At 42.3% G+C, this 16,443-nt stretch overlaps 1 protein-coding gene across 15 annotated transcripts in view; it reads right to left on the bottom strand.

The window, feature by feature from the left end:
* The window catches only part of PARD3 (par-3 family cell polarity regulator), a 557,182-nt gene that overhangs the window by 458,075 nt on the left and 82,664 nt on the right, over positions 1–16,443 (bottom strand). For all 15 annotated transcript variants that reach the window (XR_009690004.1, XM_061126148.1, XM_061126154.1 and 12 more), the window contains exon 2: positions 6,406–6,507. Coding sequence is in view for 14 of the 15 variants with exons in the window: in XM_061126148.1 (XP_060982131.1) it covers positions 6,406–6,507 (102 nt within the window). In the remaining variant the exon portion in view is untranslated. The remainder of the gene's footprint in view (positions 1–6,405; positions 6,508–16,443) is intronic.

Raw genomic sequence — 16,443 nt, 5'->3', positions numbered from 1 at the left:
GACCCCCACTCCCCCTGACTCACTGGGTGGCCCCAGCCAAGCTAAGTCCTCCAGGCCTCCCCCAGGAAGGCTGCCCAGCCAAGATTCCACAGGCAGCCCCCACCGGCAAAGGTCCTACTGCTTCCGTCCCCCTCAGCTAACTCCCCTCACCCACCACCACCTCGGATACACCTGGCCCTGTGCTCCCCGACCCACCAACCCACAAACTAATGAGCAGTGGGTGGACCAGTACTCACGAAATAATTAAATGTTGGCAAATAATCCCTTTGAGTTAATTAATTAGCCATTTAGTGCTCTGTTGGCATTTAATTTAAATATTTTCTTGTTTAGAACCTAACTCAAATAAATCCATTTAGGAGGAAATTAATCAAATCATCTAGTTAAATGAAGTCTATTTATACAAATTATTTCAAGTTAGCAAACTTTAAATCATCACTATGCCAATTCACACTAAAGTTTTTTTTTTTTGTTTTTTGTTTTTAAAGAAAAAAAAGGATGTTTCTATTATAACCTAAATTTAGAACTCACGTTCTCTTCATATTGGAATTAGGCAGAAGGAGAACTATTGAGAAATTTTAAAAAAGAAAGTAACAAAATCTCCAGTTATTCACCTATACCACCCTCAGAGATAACTATTTCAATTGGTCCCTTAAAACCTTTCCAAAGGTGTGTAATTATTTTCATTAAAATTAGGCTATATTTTGAATGCTGTTTTAATCTGATTTTTTTAACAATTTCATATCAGATTCACACATTTATCTGTGCTTTGGTTCCAAATATTCACCTGCCAAACTAATCCTCCAGGGTACTTCAACCAGCTAAAGCCAGGACTAAATCCTGATCCCCTACCAGGGTCCCCCCCAACACTCCTGACCTTGGGGAATAATTCCACCATTAAATTTACCTATTAAACCACCTCAGATCTGCCTACCTACCTACCTCCCACTTCACCACCAGATCCAACCTCCATCCATCTCCCATCCCCCACAAAGCCCATCAACTGGCCCCCTGGGTCCACTATGCCTCCTGCTCATTCATTCCTTTTTCAATTTTTTGTCAAACCACCCAGTTTGTAGGATCTTAGCTCCCCGCCCAGAGATGGAATCCATAACTTGCTGCTTTGGAAGCGCAGAATTTTAACCAATGGACCATCAGGGAAGTTCGCCCATTCATTCTTGACACATTCAGCTGGGGATATTTCTCAAATGCACATCTGAATACCTAACACTTCCTTGTCCTCACCTGGCTGTCCCTCAAATTCCAGCTCGCTCACATTTTTTTTAAGTTTTTTTTCCCACTGAGCATGGTCAGGGGACTTTGTCACGTATTTCACAGGATCGGTCCTTTTCCTCAAAATCATTATCTATCAGTAAGTCTGACTCTCATAATAGATCCTAAGCCCTAAGAAAGCAGGAACTATATCTACTTGTGTGTTCAACAATGTACCATGGCACTAACCACAACGTCTGACATACAGTAGGTGTCAGTCAATAAGTAGGTTAAATTAACTAAAAATAATTTTTAAAACTATATATCAAAAGCTATATATATATATATATATAGCTTTCAAAGGAAAGATATATCTTTCAAAGGAAATTATTACATGTGTTGTCTTTTCATTATTATTATTATTCAGCACCCTGGCTTGAAAACTTCTCCACTTAACCCTTCTTCAACAGCAGGAGGGGCACTTGGCTTTGGTTCAACAACACAATTTTAACTTGTCTATTCCACAAATGCCTCTGTGCTCGCTTCCACCGACAAGTGGAAACGGTTGCTTGCCCACAATGCCAATACATTTTAAAAGTTTCTTTTTCTCAATATTCTTCTACGTGCGGACACTGGCCAGCCAGACTGTCCCCCAGAGAATCCTGGCTTCTTTCCAACAAGCAGCAGACAGCTGTCTCCACAGCAACCAACCCTTCGACAACCTGGACCCCATTCTAAACATACAAACTCTTCAAAGAGTTGAAGATGCTATCCCATCTAACCCTTCCTACAAAGAGCAAGATATGGATAAGTGAAAGATATTTCCCAAGGCCATCACCAAGATAGAACCACATGACATCATCCTTGGTCAAAACAAAACTACATCCCAGTTTGACAGAGGAAATGCTTGATACCACATCTTAAATCACCTTCAACACCAAAGACTTAAGAGAAGACAATGCTGTGAGTGAGAAAAAGACTCTCTTCCTGCTAACTGCTCCCACACAAAGCATCCTTCTCCGACTCTTAAGCGCTGATCACTTCCACCTGAAACGTCCATTTCCACCCTTCAGTCAATATAAGGTGCCAGCTTTCAGAGAGAAGCAAGTGACCAGTATTCTTACCCAGACATCTATGTGCCCAGTTTACTGTAGTGTACAGAGGGAAAGACAGGAGGGACAGAGAACTAAGAGAAGCTCAGAGATAGTAAATAATAAATAATGGAGAGCAAATCAGGAAGAAATTCAGACAAAACATAGTGCATCATTCAGGAAGGCTCGAGTTACAGCTGCTGTCAACTGTGCTAGAGAACGCGTGAAAGCCACTTTGGTTTTTCACAGTTTGGCAGGATGTCAATGAGAAGACTGGGAATCAGATTCTGAGAGTAAACAGGCCAGCGTAACAGCATGTGCAGGCTGACTCTGTACCCTGCCTGGAAGAATCGATGTCCAGAAGAGATGAACACACAGGGCACATACTCATGCCCAACGTAATTTTAGAATATTCTGTGTCTTAGGAAATCAAACCTGCTCCAAGAACCCAAGACAACCCACACACACACCAATACATTTGGGTAAGCCCTGGAATTAGAATCATATAGGCACTAAATGAAAACTTCTCAGTGCTATGCATTGAACTTTAATAACTAAAGGACAGTGACCAAAATACAGCTAAATAGACACTTCAATTTTCTTCTGTGATCATTTGAATTATTTCCTCTTAATCCTGTTAAAAATATTTTTTCATAATTTTACAAATTCAATGACCAGGTAAAAATTTGTACCTCTGAGTTTGCCCTTTCACAGAGACTGCCAAGCAGACAAGCCAATGAAGTCTTCTCTTCACAGTTTGGGAGCAAAAACAGCACCTGGGGCACTCGAGGAGTTGTTGCTCAGTCAGAGTTGCGTCCATCTCTTTGTGACCATGAACTACAGCACACCAGGCTTCCCTGTCCTTCATTATCTCCCAGAGTTTGCTCAAACTCCTGCACACTGAGTCAGTGATGCCATCCAACCATCTCATCCTCCATCACCCTCTTCTCCTCCTGCCCTCAAACTTTCCCAGCATCAGGGTCTCTCCAATGAGTTGGCTCACTTGAGGGGTGGAGGGTATAAAATGCAGGAGCCCAGAGGAGTTCCAAAAAAACAGGACTTTTGTTTTTAAAGAGGGATTGTATTATTTATTTAGAAGATTGCTTTTCTAACCTAAAAGCAAAATAGGTGTCAAGATTCTTAGTCAGAGAACCTGCCAAAAAAAAGTTGAAAACACTCCAAGGTAATTATACAGAATCAAATTTCAGAACCATGGAAAACAGCCATGCAGCTGACTACACACAATCCCTCACTTTGAATAACTTTATCACTTCAAATAATACACTTTTCTTTGACCTAAAAATAATACACAAAATAATATAGCAATCACCCAACAACACTCATGTGGTGCTGAGATTCTGGATTAGTTACATTTTTTTAGTTACAACTTAAAGTGGGTCCATGAAGATGCTCTTTCAAAAACTTAAATTAATTATACACATAAACATATTTGGGCTTCTCTATGGCTCAGATGGTAAAGAATTTGCCTGCAGTGCAGAAGACCTGGGTTCAATCCCTGGGGTGGGAAGATCCCCTGGAGAAGGCAATAGCTACCTGCTCCAGTATTCTTGTCTGGAGAATCCCATGGACAGAGGAGCCTGGTGGGCTACAATCCATGGGGTCACAAAGATTTGGACACAACTGAGTGACTAACACACATGCATGCACACACACAGTTAAATATTTCTGAACAAATAAAACGGATTCAAAAACTATTTTAGTCAGTGGTATTTTTCCCTTTGAAAACTAAATTTAATCTATATGATATAAAGTTGTCTGAAAACTTATTTTTCTTACCACAACACATCAGGGCAAGACACAGCACGGAGGCAATCTCAGAGCCAATTCTTACTCCTCTTTTTACTTGGATATAAAGTAAAAATGCAGAGTGAAAAGGCACCAACCTGGGGGAAACCTACATCTGTGCTCAACCCAGAAAAGAAATAGTTTTCAATATCCTGTAATAACCAATAATGGAAAAGAATATATGCACAAGTGTAACTGAATCAGTCTGCTATACACCTGAAACTAACACAAGATTGTAAATTAACTAGACTCAAATTGAAAGGAAACAGGTGGAGAAACAGGCATGCTCATCACTGCCGCTGGGGGCAGGGACACACCGGGACCACAGGGCCTTCTCCACAGAAACCCAAGAATCCAAACCAGCAGGAATGAACCAGCACAAAACTCTAAAACAGAACACCGTGCAGCTCTGTCAGCAAAGTCACTGTCAATGGACAGGAAATATATTTATAAACAACTCCAGTACAGTAGGCTACTACTCACTCACTCCTATTTAAGAGAAAAAGTGTGTGTGTATCTGAAGGAAAAGTGTGTCAGGAAAAATAAATCCCACTCAAGCAGCAGCAGTAATGAGCTTCGGGCAGCAATGGGGTCACAGGTAGCTATGTCCTTGCCAGTATTTTTCTCTTTCTGCACAAGAAGCCATATTATCCTACAGAAGAAAAACAACCAAAAAAAGAAAAGAAGGAAGAGGAAGGGTGAAGAAAAAATATTAAAAGATCAATACAACATTAGCTCATCTCTTTGCAGCATTATGACTGGGAAAGGACACCTGTTTAAATTCTTCATAAATCTCTGTAGTTGTCTAAGCTCTGGATCTGAGCTGCACAATAAAATGACTATAATTTGAGTCTCGAGAGGGGCCTCTTCATGTGGATTTCAGCAAAAGGACTTGAGAGCCTCTTGCTCCTGGAGCCTCATGAGAAGACCTGACACCTGGAGAAACAGCAGCAAATCACACATGGGCAGGAAAGTTCTGTATTTTCAACACAATGTGCTCCGAGCCCACGGGAGCTGCAGGGGACAAACCCCACTGTGGCAGGTGCTAGTGAATCAAATATCCTTGACGTTACACAATACCTGGTACCTGGAAATTTTCCTTTTCCTTAAGATTTCAAGAAAACACATAAGACATCAGCCAGTTCCAAACCAGGCACTATGCTACCTGTCGGGAATGCAGGTGTAAAGATGATGCAGCAGCCTACAGCCCAGGAGGCAAGGGGCCGGTGGATGGAGTGATTACCTGGGAGGAACAGGAGTGACCGCTGGGAGATTCACTTGATCCCATGACGTAACATCACTGTGGAGCCCACCCCGAGTACCACAGGCCTTGGTGAACAGGTGAGGATGCGGCGGCTAGTCCTCCCCATCATCTCACTGCCAAACATGAGGGGGCGTGGCCACAGCCTGCTCAAGTCAGCACCTCATCCAATCAAGAATTGGCACTACTTCAGTTGTATCACGTGCAATCTCTTAATCAAGCCTATTTTTAAATTCTGGTAGAGTATCATATTATACATATTGCCAGCTGCAGAATTGGTATTGCTTATCTCAGCAAAAGAGATTGTTTGCCTGGAAAGATCAATGGTACTCATTAACTTTCTAATACTTCGCACTTTCTGAAATGTTTAGTTTTTATGTGATTATATTTAAAACTTTAGTAAATACTAAAATAAAATCATATTAACCAGCTGCCTAAAAAAAGGCTGGAGGCAGGGGTAGGATTGAGAGGGGTGGAATCTGTTAATTCCCAGCAGCCCGTCACACTCCTAACACATTCTGAATCACTCCTCTGGCCCCTCCCTCAGTGGATCCAGGCCATGGCTTAAGTGCTGACAGTGAAGATGGTGTTTCAGTATGACGGTACTCAAAGAGGAGCTACAGAGGAAAGGGTGGCTTCCTGGAAGCCAAGCCCACTGGGAGGATGCTGGAATGCAGCCAGGGAATGCCAGCCACTGGGATCAAAACAGAAATGGTGATCATAATGACAGGCCTGAGTTGTCAAGAAAGATGTTATGTTCAGTGAAAATAAGAGGGGAATGGCATGGAAACCTCTTAAAATGTTTCCATTTAAAACGCTGCAATTTTAAAATTCCCAAAACCTAGTTTTGAGTCCCCAGGGTTCAGGAAAACAAAAGATTCATGATACTTACAATAAAACAAACAAACCAGCATGAGTGGCCCCAATGCTCTTTAAAGTACGTGAGTCTGAAACAGAAAGGAAAGTGCTCCCCTCCACCCACACCCTCCCCAGTCTTCACAAAATGCACCGGAGCCGCTTCCCTGGACTTGAACTCACTCTGTCTTTGTCATCTGCCACATCACAGAGGATGTCGTCGAGATCCAGAATTCCTCCATCTCCATGTTCCAGTCGATGCACTTGTATCCAGTAGTTTGGATCCTGTATGAGAGTATACGGCAAATTAGCACCACCAAAAGGGAACGCAACAATTTAAACTGGGATAAACTCCTGCCATGAAAAGGAATTGACCTCATCAACAACACTGCACTTGATGGAAAATTCAGGTGACCCCCTATATTTGGTTGAGTCCATTTTGCTTTTTTTATGGTGGAGTCACTCAGGCATGTACATCCCTTTGGCTCAGACACCCATATACTATTGTGATAGGAGCTGCAGAAACCAGCACAACTCATGGCACACAAAATAGTAATTCCTCTGAAGTACGCTGAGTTTCCCATGGTCCAATATGAAATACTTAATAATCTCCCCAATCCTATCTATTGAGGCATTCTAATAAGCAAGCAACACATACTGTGTGTCTGAAAAGCTCATGTTGCAGCCTATCTGAAGAAAAGGAGGCTGTCTGCCTTAGTGGCTCCAAGTAATCACTACAAACAGGTCTAAAACTTACTTACACAGAAGAATGTTAAGACCACAAGTGAACAAAGCAAGCTCAGAACAGCATGTGTGCTTGAGTCCGTTTTATAAAGACAATTATATACACTCATATGTGTGCATAGAAAAATGTCCCCAGATAAACACACCAACATTTTAATATTTATCCCTGAGGGGTGGGGCTGGGGAAGAAAGACGACAAAGGACTTCATTTTAAGTGTCACACACTTCTACCTGGGTGTGTGTGCACACTTATGCATACACACATATACACATGCACACACACACATACACACACAACATACATATCACAGAATATAACATCAAATCAAGCTGTAAAATGACGTGAGGAAAAAACATAGCTGTTTTTCAATTTCTAAAATCACCCTCATTTGTATATTCAAAAATGAAAATATACTCAACTATAACCTTTGCCATTAGCTACTGAATCATCCATAGCACAGAATTACTAATGAAAAGTCCAATTCACACTAACACTCTATTTTACCAACTTAAACAGTGATGTCAGGTACAGCTCCTTCTGAGAGGAAAGGCTGGGGTGGAGGAGGCACAAGATTAATGACAGTTATTAATAAAAACACAGACTATGGACCCTACCCCATATCTACTGACTCAGACCTTCCAAGGGTGAAGCCAGGGAATCCAAAGCCCTCCAAGGGAATCATTAAAATGGAACATGTATTATCAATCCCTGTCACTTTTTAACCAGCACAGAAAACAGTTCAGGTTCCAGTTCTCAAAGTTATTAAACATGACCATAGAAACCACTATGCCAACACTCCACAGTTGCTCTGCATGCACCCTCATTTATCTGGACTTTTTTAAAAGGAAATTCAGGGAATTCCCTGGAGGTGCAGAGGTTAAGACTCAGCACTTTCAGCTGGGGAACTAAGATGCCACAAGGCCAAAAAATTTAAAAAGAGAAAGAGATTCAGTACTGAAATCAACTGTTCATCCAGAACACAGACAGTAAGCTTGTAGGACACACACGCACGCACACACACACACCCCTCTCTTGGCATCCCCTTAATACATGGGCCTTACTCGGCTAATTCCCTGGTTATATTAACAACATCACCTAGAGAGTTCTTAGGAAACCCGATGCTGTTAGTCCAGCCAGGCTCCAGAATTTTTCATTTCTAGCTTTATTGAGCTGTTAAAGAACAAAGTCCTGAAGCAAACTGTACTACTACTCTTCCTCTGCAAGAGAAATGGGGAAGAATGAATAACCCGGGGGGTGAGTAAAGAGAAGGTGGTCCTTCACCATCATATCCAGCCGTTTATCACCCTGTCCTCCGCTTCCCCCAAGCAGGATGACCTAACCAGCTTACATATCCGCTTTCATTTCTGAAACACATTTATGCACAAAAGCAGCATGTGTGTGCTCAGTTGTGCCCAATTGTTTGCAACCCCATGGAGCCCACCAGGCTCCTCTGTCCATGGAATTTCCCAGGCAAGAATATTGGAGTGGGTTGTCATTTCCTACTCCAACACAGAAGCAGACAGACCTCTAAAATGTAGCTTATAATACACGGTCTTAAAGCCTCTTAACCCTCCTCACTCTTTCCACATGAGATCATAATCTACTGCCTTTCTATAACATTTGAAGGTACTCCCTGGAAATAAATTCCCTCCTAAAGATTTTCCAGTCTCTTAAACTGATACTGGAGAATCTACCACAGTCCAGCCTCCTTCACACCCCTTCCCCTCTCACAGCCCGCAATGTGTCCTGTATAAATGCACCCCTCCCCACCGTGCCCAAGGTCTGGAGCCCCACTTACCCCCCAGGCTGATCATTTCCATCCCTCAAGACTCCTCTGCCATCCTCCTCCCCAAGAGCTTCTCCTGACTGGAACATCCTAAGAAAGGTTAAAAGTCTATCCCCAGCCTTACTGTGAAAGTTTCTAAAAACCGTTAACAGTATGATCTAAACTAGCATATATCAGATGGATAAACAACAAGGTCCCCTTACATAGCACAGGGAACGATAGTCAATGTACCTGTGATAAACCATAATGGAAAAGAGCATTTTTTAAAAAGAATGTATATATGTGTATGACTGAATCACTTGTACAGTAGAAATTAACACAACAGTGTAAATCAACTATACTTCAATAAAATTAATTTTTTAAAATCCATAACAGCATGGAAAACAGCACTCAGATGTCAACTCAGAGTCTTCAAAAGTTAATACTGTATTTTTGCAGATGCTAAAATAATTGTATGAAATCTTCTATGGACCCTACTTTTGTCCTTGAGCTACCACACTTAGATCCTCTTGACAGCAACATTTCTTAAAGATCTGTCATCTCAGATTCTTCTTCTCCTATAGCCCCATTCCAGTCAGGCTTCCTCCCCACCACAAGTGCCAAACTGTCTATCAAGGTCACCAACAGCCTCCATGTTGCTAGTGAGTTCTCAAGACCCATCTTCCTTGGTCTATCAACAGAATCTGACACTGCTGGCCACTCCCTCCTCCTCGAAATATTCTCCACACTTGGCTTATCATCTTTCAACTGTCTGATCAGGGTGTGTCTAATTCTGAGATCCACTTGTTGATTCCTGCCTCCAGAGAAGTCCTGATTCAGCGGTCAGCTATGCCAAGTAGCCACGACAACACCATGTCAAGGCTTTCATCAGGCTGGTACTTATTAATGTCACTCTGACCATGTGCTGAATGGAGACAACCACTTGGAGAGAAGCACAGAATGAGAATCATCAGTAATCCTAACAGAGCAAAGGACACTAAAAAAACAGTCAGATCTGAGCAGCACACATGAAAATTACCTCCCCCCACAAGAGTATAAAAACCAGGATGTTTTTGCCACTGAGAAATACATCTTGGAAGGGTTGTCTCTCAGGAGATGTTAAATGACAGCCTTCGTCCACACAATTCTCTCTAAATACCCAGAGGACTGGCTGTATTTTCAAGGAACAGTCAAGTACCCAGGAGAAAAACTTATTTTCTAAACAAGCTGGAACATACTCATTGATTCCACCTCACAGTGGTTTTCACTAAGAAGTTTGAAATTATAGCAGAAATCATTGCTGTCCTGGCTATAGAAACTTATACATACAACTGAACAGAAAGCAGTGATAAGCCACTTTTAAAAATGCCAAAAACATTAATTCTACAATCAGTAGACTTGTCATTGGATTAAAAAACAAACGTGACATATACTCAATTTTTTAAAAAGGTTTCACTTATAGTATGTACATATAAAATAACCAAAGATTTGAACAGTAACAATAACTTTACATTATGATGAACAAAAATCCAGAAATGAAAGACAAGGTTCTCAATAAGTGGCTGGATAGAGAACTCTCAAGAAGCAAATGTCCCCGCCAAGCAACACTCCCCAAGATGGATCCGAGCCCAGAGTAGAAACCAGGAGACAAATGCACACACAGAATCACTGCTTCTCACCCAAGAAGACTGGGGAAAAGATGGAGGGGATGTTTCTATGATCAGCTAGAAAGAAAGCGCAGAGATGTGGTAAGATGCAAACTGCAAAGAATGCCGCAAAGAAAGCTCTATTCCAGGACACAGGAAGAGAAATAGAGGAGGGAAAGTCATAATGAAATAATGATTCCTATCCCAATTTCAAGAAATCTCTCACCACTCCACAAAGAGCATCACCACACTGTTCAGTTCAGTTCAGTTCAGTCACTCAGTCATGTCTGACTCTTTTCGACTCCATGGACTGCATGCACCACGTCAGGCCTCCCTGTCCATCACCAATTCCCGGAGCTTACTCAAACTCATGTCCACCAAGTTGGTGATGCCACCCAACCGTCTAATCCTCTGTCGTCCCCTTTTCCTCCCGCCTTAAAAACAGACAGATCATGGGTCATAAGAAAATGAAACATAAAAATGATTTGTGAAGGTTAAAGAGGGAAAGGAAACTTGTATACCTACAGGTGACTCATGTTGATGTATGGCAGAGGCTTCACAATACTGTGAAGCAATTTTCCTCCACTTAAAAATAAGTAAGTTAAAAAAATGCTTTGTGAGTTCTGAAGAGAAAAAGATTACATTCAGTGAGAAGATTTGGGAAAGGTTGGTGGTGAGGTTTTAGGAGAATCAGATCCCAGAAGAGGGAGGGATGGAATGAAGAAAGGAAGGAACTTCCAGAAAGTAAAATGCAAGTCACCACAGCAAAGGGAAAAGGAATCAGAAATGAGAATGGGTTGGACTTTACTAAGAGCAACACAAAAATATATGATAACAGCACACTGACTTCAAAACTCCTAAGAGAAATGTTTCACAACACAGAATTCTAGACCTCACTCACCAACTATCAGTAAAGCATGGGTATGGGTAGAAAACAACATTTTCAGAAATGAAGTGTCACCAAAAAGTTACCCTCTGTCTTTCTCAGGTGAGTACTAGAAGATGTGTGCCAACAGAGACCTAACCACGAATGAGGACACCATGGCATGTGAAGCAGGGGACAAACCCATGAGAGAACTCACTGGATACTTACCAGGGGTGAGAAGGGCAGGTCATGGTGGGAGCTGTCGTCGAGACGAGGCCGGGAGAGGGCCCCATCTCAACACAATGAGATGTTACTTAACAGCTGGCCAAGCTGGGATGGAATTAGCTGCAAGTTCATAGAAGACCAACCAAAGGTGGGGTGGGGGGGGAGGTGGTAGAATAGTTCATTCCAGAGAAAGCACAAAAGTTGTCAAAGAATGAGTAATCAAGGTATCTTACGTGGTTCAGCTCTGAGCAGTGTTAAAAGATAATAATGTGACATCAAGCATCACATTTGTGTGTGAGAGAGAGAGAAATCCACGAAGTGGCTGCGAGAGAGGGAGGCAAAGCCCACAAGGGCAGTGAAACGGGGTTAAATCTTCCACACTGAGTCAAAAGACAGACAGAAGAAGTAACATAACTGTTCACACAGAAACATGGAGGAGAAGATGGAAAGGACCAGGCACAAAGTTGGAAAAGACAACCTCTCTAGGAGGGGCCGCTCTTTTTCATGAGAATCCTGGTAGAACCACTTGACTCTGCACATCTATAATGTTCAGAAACCAAAAGACAAGAAATTGTTTGAAGACATCCTTAAAATAAGGGGCATGGTGGCACAAGGCTTCAAGGTTAGCATTTGTCCATCCTATGAGCCACGGAAAATTATGTTGCGGAGACAAATGAAGTCACTGGTAATGACATCACAAATAGAAAGCATATTCTCTTTAAAGTCAGTAGAAGAGCAATAGAAAGTCAGTAGGATTGATGTCTCATGCTAGACTATCTTGGTAAGTATCTTTCCAATCTACTTAAACCAAAAGCAAGAAACTTTAAGTATGTTGTAAAGTTCTTTTTTTTTTTTTTATGAACATTGGTAGTTCAAGATAGACATGATATAGTCCTCCCTCAGTATGGGGTTCCAAGACTTACGAGGACATCAAAATCCACAGATGCTCAATCCATGGTACAAAATGATATAATATTTGTATATAACCTACCAGCTCCCCCTGAATACTTTAGATGATGTATAATACCTAAAACAATGCAAGAACTGTGTAAATAGTCATCTGTGTGAATTCAAGTTATGCTTTTGGAATTTTCTGGGATTTTAAAAAATATTTTCAATTGAAATCTATAGATCAATTGATCAATCTCTGCTGCCCCCCTTTTCCACCCCAAACCACACCCAACACTCATGACACCACCTCACCACCACAACACAACAGAGCAAACCACAAACCTGCTGCCTCCCTTGAAAGGTGGATGGCTTCATTTAATATGTCGATCAAAAAAGAAAAACGCAGCCTGAAACCAAAGGTGAATTCCAACCTCAAGGAAATAACTGTCTGGCATTCTGCTTTATTAGAACCAGCAAATAATCACTCTACAGTCACACATTAGCCCAGAAATATGGGAAATCAGCCCATGATTGACCTCTGTACCTGTGACATTACTTTCATAACAGCAAAGACATCACCCGAGCCACGGATGCTCTCCAATTCCTGCTCCACTCCATAGAAATCATCTAACAAAGATCACAGAGTTGGCTTGGGACAGAGCCAAGACAAGAATGAGAATGTAGTAACCCCCAGTTAGGTTTGCATTACATTCGTGTGCATTATCTAATGTGATGGGAGGGGTTATAACCCCTATTTTCAGATGAGAAAACTGAGACTCAAAGAGCATAAATTGCTGCCAAGAAGTCACAACTAATAAATGCTGTCAACCAAGACTGGGCCCAGGTCTGCCAATGATTCCTAGCCCTTTCTCAGACCCACATGGGTGGTTTCCAACAGCAGCATCACAGCTGTTTGTCTTCCTACAGGCCTTGCTACCAATCTCTTCCCAATAGCATCATTTTTTAATGTATTGCATAGTGAGTAGGTCCGTAAAATATTTATTTTAATAAAAAAAGTTTTGATTGTTTAAAAAAATCAAGTTTGAAAAATCACTCACCTAAGTATTATATTACAGTTTGAACCTCATCCTAGTTGAAGCAGTGGTTCTCTAAGTAGGATTCCAGCCCAGATCACCATCACCTGACTACTAGTCAGAAGTTCCAAACCTCAGCTCTACTGAATCAGAACTTCTCAAGGCTGAAATGCTTTCTATTTCTTCTAGGTACTATTATTATTATGTTTTAGCTCATAAATTCATGGGCTAATGCTTTCATGAACACTTCTTTTCTTTCCCACACCATGTGGCATGCAGGATCTTACCCTGACCAGGTGGCAAACCCATGCCCCCTGCAGTGGAAGCGCGGTGTCCTAACCACTGGACCGCCAGGGAAGCCCCATGAACATTTCTTAAAATCAAACAGATATTTGTTACTACATCTTAAAAAACATCACCATGAATACATACATATACATTTCACATTCCTGTGATGATCACATAGATGGTTATAAATGTATTCACAGTCAGTGTCAGATACAAACTCTTTCTCAGAGTCATTTCACCTCAAAGCTCTCCCGACACTCAAACATCAACCTCTCTCACTACATGTGACTTTGGGAGCTGTCTGAGTTCCCCAGGGAGCTTGTTTTGATTACTTGCCAGGAAATTTTAATGCAATGAATAAAAGGATGTCCATTTGGGAATAACTGATAACTGAACAATATTTTTATCAAGTCCTATTTTAATTCTAATTTATGAAGCTTATATCCCTTGTCTTCCCCCTAAAATCAACTTTTTTGTCTTCATTCCTACTGACAATACCATCCTCCTCTGACTTATCAGATTAACCTAATCAAGCCATAAACCTCACCTCCCCACAGGAAATACAGGGGACAGAAAATCAAGTCAAATGACACCACAAGGAAACAACCAGACACGTCCAGAATATGAGGCCTTAATAACACAACTGCACTGATTTCTTTCTTTAAAAATGCACCTTGTCTAATATCTAGATGCAATGTATGAAACTAGAGTAGATCCTGCATCTGGAGAGAAATTTTATTAAAAAAAAAAAAAGCTGGGACAATTGAAGAATCTGTCATATCATGACAGAATCGATAAATGGAAAACTTCCTGGAAGTGATCAGTACGTGACCCAGGAATTTAAAATGTGTGTCTACATGGTCAGGATGTATATAGGAAATCAGATGTTTTAATAAACAGTAGTACAAAATAGGAAACCAGCTACACACCCAACAACTAGAAATTGAGGACATATAACCCACGAAACACTGCACAGTGATTTAAATGCTGCGCGCAGAGCAGCATAAAAGGTAGCATCTCATCTTCAGTCTGCAGAGAGTGGAACCTGCAGCCACGGACAAGAGGGAAGAACTGCTGAACACAACTGGCCACCCTTCTGACTTTCCAAAACAAACATACATGTGTAATTTTATAATTTTATCACCTTAAAGTTCACCTAACAAGTTTTATCACCTAAAGTTCACCTAACAAGTGAACCCATCCCTTCCTCTCCCCTTCCTTCTTCTCTTGTTCTCAATAATGGAATCACCTTCTAACTCATCTCACTGCTTCCAGGCTCCTCTTTTAATCCTCTCCACATCCTTAGACTGCATTCATCTTCACAAAACACCTATTTCATCGTGTCCCTGCCCTGTGATGAGTCACTTCCAGTGACTCACTACATCCTAAACACTAAAACCCAACGTCCTCGACCAAGCACTCAACACTCTCTCCAAGCCTGCTTTTCCCGGCTCTCTGTGGATCCTACCCCAGGCACCCAGAGCCAGGCCCGAGACAGAGCAGGTGCTCAGCAAACACTGGTTCCTTACCCTCCACATAGCGGACAGCATTCACCCCATGATTCCAGTGACCCAGGCTGTCTGTGACTCTCTCGACCGAGATCACAACCACCTCTCCTGTGAAATGCCCTCCAGCCCCAAGGTGTTCATCTAGACCACAGATGTGTCACAAAATAGCCTATTTCCTTGCACATGCATGGTGATATTTTTTATCTCTAGATAAGTTCCCCAAATGCAGGGACCATCTTCTTCTCTTTAGCACAAAACAATGAACAAAACACCACGTTGTTGCACAAATAATGTATAAAATATGTATAATAGCCCAATTGGACAAAAAAGAAATTTCAACAAGACTTTCTCGGAAAACTAGAATCCACAAATAGACTTATGCTCCCCTAACCACCAAAAGAAACCCCATGGACACAGGCACCTTGTTGGGATCAACGCCCCCTTCATCCTGTATCCTCTGACTTCACAGCTCACTCAAAAACCTCAGTGTGACTATCTTGGCTGACACTCCAGATGGTCTGAGCTTGGCTATCCTTCCAATGTAAAGGAACCCTATTTCCTGCAGAAACACCTTCACGCTCACTCACAGAGCTGCGTCCCCAGCACCACTGGCCTGGAAGACTGGGCAGAAGTGAGTTGATGCTGGTCACACCTGCTTACAACCAAGGAAAAGGAGAGCCAGACAACAGCTTACTGGGGCCAGCCACGTTCTCCCCGATTACGTCCTGGTGAGGGTCAGGATGCCCAGGGCAGAGGGTGGGCGGTACTGTCACCTGAGGGGCCAGAGGCGCAGGAAGGGGCGTGAGACCGGAAATGAGGCTGAGACGCGGAAAACAATGTGGACCTACAGGAGTGTTCTCCCCAACCCCAAGCCTCTCCTTCCAGGCCTGGGGGCCACCGGAGATCTGAAGGGGGGCACCTGCCCTGCGCCTCCTAACCCTTCCTGACTCCACAAGGGGCCAGCCGTGGGGCCACTGAGGCACAGCGATGGTTTTCAGGACACTCATTTGAGGTCAACGCTTCCGGCTCCATGTGCAGGTGTGAGGCCAGGGGAGCAGGAAACCCAGCTTGTCTGAGATCACCGAAGAGGAAAAGGAGTTTCAGCTCAGATGTCACTCTGACTTCTCAATGACTGCTGTGCCCTTTTGGACGCACTGCTTCTTGCAGGAGGATCAAACGGATTTGTCAGAAGAACACATGAGGAAGGGAAAAACTGATCAGGACAAAGTCCTTTCTTTTCTTTCTTTCATTCTT

The sequence above is a fragment of the Dama dama genome, chromosome 23, assembly GCF_033118175.1.
Source record: "Dama dama isolate Ldn47 chromosome 23, ASM3311817v1, whole genome shotgun sequence".
NCBI classification, from domain to species: domain Eukaryota; kingdom Metazoa; phylum Chordata; class Mammalia; order Artiodactyla; family Cervidae; genus Dama; species Dama dama.
Note: the sequence above shows the minus strand (reverse complement) of the source record. Positions and strands in the feature narration are given on the sequence as shown.